We start from the raw sequence: 8,274 nt of genomic DNA on the forward strand, positions 1-8,274 counted from the left end.
ATATATATACATATATATATGCACACATGACGGGATTCTTTCAGTTTCCGTCTACTAAATCCACTCACAAGGTTTTGGTCGGCCCGAGGCTATAGTAGAAGACACTTGCCCAAAGCGCTACGCAGTGGGACTGAACCCGGAACCATGTGGTTGGGAAGCAAGCTTCTTACCACACAGCCGCAGGATTATTTTAAATCATGGATTACTTACTGAGGCAGGCTTTTCTTGTACATGCTATGGCTCCACCACGACATGTGCTGAAGAAGAAAAGAAAAGAACATATTTAGCGTTAGGGAATTTCGAATATAAAAAGAAACGTATGGTGGCGGAAGGCGAGAGACAGGTGTAGGAGTTGGTTTTGTTAGCCAAGGTCGTTGACGCAGCGGCGGTAGCTTCCAGCAGAGTGTCACTTTCTCTTTTGTTAATATAATTTTACAGTAATAATTTTAATAGGGTTGCTCAATGTAAGTAAAGAAACCGGTCGCCTAGTTCGTTGCCCTTAGGATGCAGCTGGTGTTAAAATGGTGGTGTATTGGACTATCTACCAGAAACCCCAAAACTTAAAAGGCTTTAGATTATATGTTAGGAAAAATTACATACATTGAAGCAATTTAAAAAAAAAATTACGAAAATAAAACATCTAAAATGATTAGAAAGATAACATATATGAAAAAAAAAATAATAAAGTATACAGATAAAACAAAACGCAAATTAAGGAGAGTGGCTTTAATTGTCTTCCAGCTTCTACCTACGGTTATAATAGTTTTATTGCTTTGTATAACTGAGTAGACTATTTCACGGCACTTTACTGTGCCGCAAAATGAAAGCAAATCTGATGAATTTCATTTTCACTGGTAAGGTTTAGGGGTGATAATCATGAATTTTCAAAAACAATTTTTTAAGAGCATAAGTTTATTAATGGGGAGAAGATATTCTTTTCTATTCTAGGCACAAAGCCCAAAATATTAGGGGAGGGGGCCAGTTGATAAGATCGACCCCAGTACTCAACTGGTACTTAATTTATCGACCCCGAAAGGATGAAATACAAAGTCGACCTCGGCGGAATTTGAACTCAGAAAGTAAAGACAGAGGGAATACCGCTAAGGATTTCGCCCAGCCTGCTAGCGTTTCTGCCAGCTCGCTGCCTAATGGGGAGAAAATATTGAAAACATCACTACTTCTCAGAGTGAGAAAGAAACGGGGAAGGTGGTTATGGGATATTCTAGAAATAACAGCCTTAAATCACACACCTTTTCGTCTGAAAATAGTTATTTTTTTTATTGTAGAAAGCTTCTCCTATAGTTTTTAAGTGCATAGTGTCCCCCCAAATAATCGTGTGTAGTACCCACAAAATAGACCAAAATCGGTCTGGAGAGGGGAAAATGATATGTGTGTGTGTGTGTGTTTGTTAAAAGGTACCATTTTCCCAAAATTTCTTTTGTTAAAAAGATGCTCCAGATCATTTCCCAGGGCACCATGAAAAAAAAAAAAAAATCTGAAAATCTCCGTCAAAACGAAAAAATTCCAACTTATGTGAGCCACGTATCGCTGACGTCTGCCGGCATTTCATATCATTCCCGGGTCGATTGTTAGATATAAATCAGGTAGATCGAGAAGTCATTTGTTTTTTTCAGTAGAAGTGGCAACTATACTCTCAGTTAATACATAATCTCTTTACATCTTTATAGAGAGAATATGAACAACTTGCCTCTACAAGGAGCATCCTCACTGTTGATTTAACGAGTAATTCGCTAATTTGTAGTGTGTAGTTAAATCCCTTCTGTGGGAAAAGTTACCCATACTATCCAGCGCCCTATTTCGCTCGATTTTAGTAATACTGAGCATAGGTGATGTTGATTATTATGACTTGAAAAATGTTGGCATTTTGATTACAAATTAATCACCTCATTTATTATCAACAGGTCAGTCCCAAATAAATAGACTTATAATGATAGGCATTCCAGTCAGTTAACTAATCAGGATTTCAGGTACATTGTATTCAGAGGTAGTTTCTTTAATAAGTCTTTTGTGGGTCGAGTGACATCATAGAGATAATGCTATCGATTTGGTCGGAATTTTTCATAAATTAGCTTCTAGAAGGATGACAGGCTGGGTAAAATACTCAACAATCACTTGTCAAGCATTAGTTTATATACTTTGTGCTATGTTTACCTGTCAGAATACTTTATTCCACATTATCAAACTGGTAGTTATCTGGTGATATTTACGTTCTATCGGATAGAGTTTCATAGAATGAATCGGATAGAATGTATCCGATTCACTCTATGAAACTCGATGTTGGCACAGGCAACTAAAAGATACCCCATCAATTACACGTTGAAAAAATAATAAAGATTAGAAAATACTTAAAATATACATACCATGTGTTGCAGTCTTGGAAAAATTGTACTCCCTCTTCTAATATGTCCCCTTGACTAAGTTTTTCAGTCTTATTTGTATATCCTAGTATGCCATCCTTTTCAATATATGCGAGTCCGTTCACATTGACAGCGTAAATGCATTGACATAGGTCACTGACACAGGTTTTGGTTTCGGTAGAGTTTCCTTCGCAGGGCTTATTAAGTCCGGTAGATACAACATTGCATATTCTAAATAATATTCGAAAAGAAAATAATAAATTAAGAGTTTATAGAACTATATTTGATATAATACGTATCTAAATTAATAAAATTAATTTAAGATGACAGTTGAGAACGTGTTACAAATTAAATAGATATTCGTCTTCGATTAATGTGTTTATCTTTTCACGGTATACATAATGCAGAAGAAAATTTCTGAGTCGGCCCTCTTCTTCTGTGACCAGATTTAATGAATATTAGCTATTAAGCCTATTTTTATCGTATTGAAATGTTAGCAGTCACTCAACTATTGTGTCTCACGTAACAACATCGCAGTATTTACTACTAAAAAAAAAAAAATGATAGTTTCAAATCAAGGCGAGCAATTTTAGTAGGAAAATTTAAGTCGATTGCATCGAGCCAAATGCTCAATAATATTTATTTTATTGATTCTGAAAAGATTAAAGACAAAGTCGACCATGGCGTAATTTGAACTCAGAACGTAAGGATGAACGAAATGCGGTTAAGTATTTTATCTAGCAACCTAACGATGCTGCTAGCTCGCCGCCTTAACGATAGTAATAGTTGTATTTATACTGATAGGAAACGAGGTAAAGACGTTGTAATTCTTCGTTTAGCAATAGAACAGCTTCTCTGCTTTCCAAAAAGCTAAAAGTGAAACATTGAGAGTTCGTAGCTTTTTGAAAGTGTTGAGGTGATGGGTGGTTATTTGGGAAGGAGATTTTAGTGTTTCTTTAAGAAGAAAGGAAGAGGAAAAATTCTTAAAGATTCGTATTTTCTGTTTTTTCTCCGTTGATTACTAATAAAAAAAAATTTGGAAAAAAGTAAAAAAGAAATTGAGGTGGTTAGGGAGAAAATTAAAATATTGAGGAAGTATTTTTTGGGCGAAATCATCATCTCCTGTAACCGAAAACATAAGAATCGTAAGAAATTTAGGAAGAAAATAAGGATGGCGCTCAAATATCACCTCAGACATGCTAGAAATAACAGGTAAAGGATAATAACAGGTAAAAGGATAAGGTCGAGTTTGCCTTTTATCTTTTCGGGGTCGATAAAAGGAGTACCAGTTGAATACTGGTATTGATGTAATCGACTTAACCCCTCTCCCCCAAGACTACTGGCCTTGTGCCAAAATTTGAAATCAATATTTAGTACGCTTGTACTAGCCTTGGCGGTAGGTATTCTAAAATTGGAATAATGCAGAGAAGATTAGTATGGCTCCTGTATAAGGAAGCGTCCCATATTTTAAAGAAGACGGTGTGCTGGTAGGATCGTTAGGATGTCGGACAAAATACCTTGCAACATTTCGTCCATTTTTACGCTCTGAGTTCAAATTCCGTCGTGGTCGATTTTGCTTTTCTTCCTTTCGTGGTCGATAAAATAAGTGTCAGCTGAGCGCTAGGATCGGTGTAATCGACTTATCGCTCCCTCAAAATTGCTAGCCTTGTTCCAAAATTTGAAACCATATTTAATACGTTCCGGATACCTTCTGAATCAAAACCTCGACGAATCTCAGCGATTTTGTCTTCCTGTTTTTGAAAGGAGGAGGGTAACGATTTTGGTTTTCCTCGAAATTCAGGTACAGGAGTCGACTCACTCATTTATAACTACCGTTCATAATCATTCATGACTTTGTACTTATATCAAAAATTATTGATCGAGAAATTTAAAATGAGATCTAAAAACTTACCTCGTCCTAGTTTGCTTCTGCGCATTACAGTCTGATGAACAATTTGACCAAGGAGACCATTCGGACCAGTAAGAGGCATCTGTAAGATAACATTTGTATATAAATCTAGATTCATATATTTTGTCCATGTGTACGTATACATATATCAGCGCGCGCGCGTGCACACATACATAATCAAAGTAGTCATAATGCTGTTTTTAAGGCTATCACTGTGAAATTAAAAAGGTTTAAATAATATTGTTATTCCTTTCGTTAACAGAAATATAAAGACGATTGTCCGTATATATTTTATGAGCATTTATAATAGGACCATTGCCCACTAATTCTCACGACGAGTACTGATAATAAATCGTTATTTAAGTTACACACAAACTCGAAATTAACTGAAATGGTTAGATTATTTGCATACCGTGTAGGTTAGCGCAAGAGTTATTCATATTAACAGTTACATTATCAGCAACACAATAATCATAACAATAACAACAACAATAATAATGGTTTCAAATTTTTCCACAAGGACAGCCATTTTAGGGCAGGAGATAAGTCGAATGCATCGATCCCATTGTTTCACTGGCATTTAAATTATCGACCCCGAAAGGATGAAAGGCAAAGTCCACCACGGCAGAATTTGAACTCAGAACGTAAGGGCGGATGAAATGCCGCTAAGCATTTTTGCCCGGTGTGCTAACGATTCTGCCAGTATGCCGCATTTCTCATACTAATCCTTTCTACTATAGGGACAAAGCCTGAAATTTGTGGGAGGGGGTTAGTAGATTACATCGATCCCAGCACTCAACTGATACTATTTTTTCGACCCCGAAAGGATGACAGGCAAAGTCGACCCCAGTGGAATTTGAACTCAAAACGTGAAAAGGGACGAAATACCTATTTCTTTACTGCCCACAAGGGGCTACACACAGAGGGGACAAACAAGGACAGACAAACGGATTAAGTCGATTATATCGACCCCAGTGCGTAACTGGTACTTAATTTATCGACCCCGAAAGGATGAAAGGCAAAGTCGACCTCGGCGGAATTTGAACTCAGAACGCAGTGGCAGACGAAATACCAATAAGCATTTCACCCGACGTGCTAACGTTCCTGCCAGCTCGCCGCCTTGTCTTGGTATAAAAGATGGATCAGAGTAAATATTCTGCTGAATACAACAGATTTGCTTGTCAATTGCATTACTTTAGTTGAGCATATACCTTAGTGGCTGACAATATGTGCATCTCTGATCACGAGTAAGAGTAATGAGGGAACAACATAGCCATGTGTTGAGGGGGGATTCTTAGCAGTTTGAATAGTTCACCCATGGAAACATTGATGCTGTGTTCATCATTACTAAGCAATCCTTATTCGGGGACATTTTGAACGGGATTGGTCATTCGACCTGAAGAAAATTCTAACTGGGCCCTACTGCAAAGTCATGTGCTGTTTATCTTGATATAAGATCACCATGTCGCGCATATATAGTTGTTATGCATGTTCCTGGTGTACCCTTATCAGACTGGTTGTCATAACGAGAATGTTGGGCTTCGTATATTCGTACTCAGAATCACTTTGATAGCGTGTGCTGCTCTCTCACTCAATAACAACAACAACAACAGCAGCAACAACAAAAACAACAATAATAATGGTTTCAAATTTTGGTACAAGGCCAGCAATTTTGAGGGAGGGAGCAGGTTGATTACATCGACCCAGTACTCAATTGGTACGTACTTTTTACTTTATTGACCCCGAAAGGATGAAAAGCAAAGTCGACGTTGGCGGGATTTGAACTAAGAACTTAAAGACGTACGAAATGCCACTAATCATTAAGGCTCGTAATAATGATGGTGATAATAATATTGATGATAATGCCATTCATATTGATCTAGACGAGAGAAATAATGCATTATGTCTACGATATAGAAGACAGAAATTGGTAAGACAGAAATTACGTCACAGAATTTGTTAAGGAAGTCTTCATTCTCACGTTGTATTTCTAGGCATTTTCGGCAGCATAAATTACATGCTAGTCAATTTCCTTCATAATGATAGACCATAGATAAGAAGACATGTAGCTTTAGAATACCCATTCACCGCCATCTGAAGGACCATTGTCTCCTTTAAAACATATATACGTGTATAGTTACTACCACACACTATAACTCCAGCTGAATATATATAGGATCAAAGATCAACATGTTAGCTCTTTCTCTAATACTAAGTGAAGATCTACTTCTGTGACTGTTTATATATACTACCTCAAAGCGAACGATATATTCAATGATATCGCTTGACTTATCATTATGACGGAAATACTGTACTATGGAAGTTGACTAGCATGTAATTTATGCTGCCGAAAATCCCTAGAAATACTACGTGAGAATGAAGACTTCCTTAACAAATTCTGTGATGTAATTAATTTCTGTTGCCATAAATTTTGTAAATCTTTTTCTTATCTGTTCAGAACGACCCAGATAAGCCTTAGTGTTTATATTTTTTCTTTCATCCCTTCTTACCCTTTGTTTCTTTGCTTCCCCCCTTGCTTCTGTTTTATTCTTGTCTACATAGCTTCGCTACCATTATGACATCTCTTCGTTCGAACTGTATCTTGAAATATATTATACTTAAACTCTGCTTTCAAACCCGAACGAACTCTTGTTTATCTCTCTCACACACCTTTTCCCCTTCTTTTCTTTACCTCTGTTTAGTAGTTCACCATCATAGTCTTTACTCTACTACTCCATTTCTATACGGGACACTTATACTAGACGTCACAGCTACTATATCATACTGCTGATCCTTATAATCTGACAGGTCTTATTTATATTTTTGTTTACATTACCCATCTTTCTCATCATTCAGCTTTATAATTCCTGTTTAGAGATAATGGATATATCGCACCGACTGACTGACACTCTCACCAGTCCTATCTTATCTTTTTTCCCTTTATTTCCCACTGTTTCTTTGCTCTCTCTCTCTCTCCATTATCCCTTGGTCACTTGATATTTCTTCCCTCCTCTAAAACCTATCCGCTTCTAGCTACACTTTCGGTCGCCTTATTAATACACTCTTCATGTTTTCTTGTCCATCCGGCCTACCTACTTCTCTACCTCTCACTACATCCACACTATTATTTCTTTGTCTCTGTTCAATTTGTTGAGCATAATAATTTTTTATAAACTTTTGTCTTATGAATTCGCCATTAGCCTTCTGATGAATATGAATTGGCCTCAAGGAAATACTCAGCTATAATGATTCGCGCTAACCGATACGACCGTTGCTTTTATATTCATTAATGATATTTCCTCAATATTAAATCTGTCTCATAATATACATTATTATATCAACCATTCTCTAATCATTTGAAACAGGTGAAAAGACAAGACCTAAATGTAAATTGTAAATACAATTCTCATATAAATACATTTCATACACCTGTAATTGTATGTTCATCATTATATATAAGACAAATAGCTGACTTTTTCCCAATCATAAAGATAAAGTGGAAAATGACATTATTTAAATGTATACTTACTACATCCCATTACATCAACCTTTAGGTTTATACTGTTCCAGGTCTGTGGAACAATTTTCAGTTTTGTGGTTCGTATCGCAGGTTTTAGATAAATTTTACCAGGTGAGTTTTTCAACTGAAATAAAAATACAGATGTTCTCTATTAATTTATAACGCAAGGATTTCTCTGCACAAGACCTGAAATGTATCAGCAATCTACACCAATCTATATACTGTTTCATAAGTCAATAAATAAATATACATATATGCATGTGTGTTTATCTCCGAAAGACTCTCAATAACAACACAACTAACATTTTATATAATAAATGTAAAATAATTACTTCATTAAAACAAAGAACAACCCTCTGTAATATAAAACCCCCAAAGCACCAATACATAAGACCATTATTGATACAACAACACACAAATCAACATCTTTTATATTTTCATAAATTACACTTTCCACATCTCATACT

General features: G+C 36.1%; 1 protein-coding gene and 1 non-coding gene across 2 annotated transcripts in view; one reads left to right on the top strand and one right to left on the bottom strand.

Annotated features, from left to right (window-relative positions):
* LOC106880792 (SCO-spondin) overlaps positions 1-7,933 on the bottom strand; it is a 16,331-nt gene extending 8,398 nt beyond the window's left edge. Inside the window, exons 1-4 of the mRNA XM_014930908.2 lie at positions 7,817-7,933; positions 4,291-4,369; positions 2,382-2,609; positions 211-257 (exon numbers count right to left, since the gene is read on the bottom strand). Coding sequence (XP_014786394.2) covers positions 211-257; positions 2,382-2,609; positions 4,291-4,369; positions 7,817-7,826 — 364 coding nt within the window. The 5' untranslated portion in view covers positions 7,827-7,933. The remainder of the gene's footprint in view (positions 1-210; positions 258-2,381; positions 2,610-4,290; positions 4,370-7,816) is intronic.
* Positions 3,763-3,867, top strand: LOC128248979 (U6 spliceosomal RNA). Its single transcript, XR_008265122.1, has one exon. It is a non-coding gene; the product is annotated as a U6 spliceosomal RNA (small nuclear RNA).
* Positions 7,934-8,274: the final 341 nt, after the last annotated feature.

This window comes from Octopus bimaculoides, chromosome 10 (assembly GCF_001194135.2).
Source record: "Octopus bimaculoides isolate UCB-OBI-ISO-001 chromosome 10, ASM119413v2, whole genome shotgun sequence".
Lineage (NCBI taxonomy): Eukaryota > Metazoa > Mollusca > Cephalopoda > Octopoda > Octopodidae > Octopus > Octopus bimaculoides.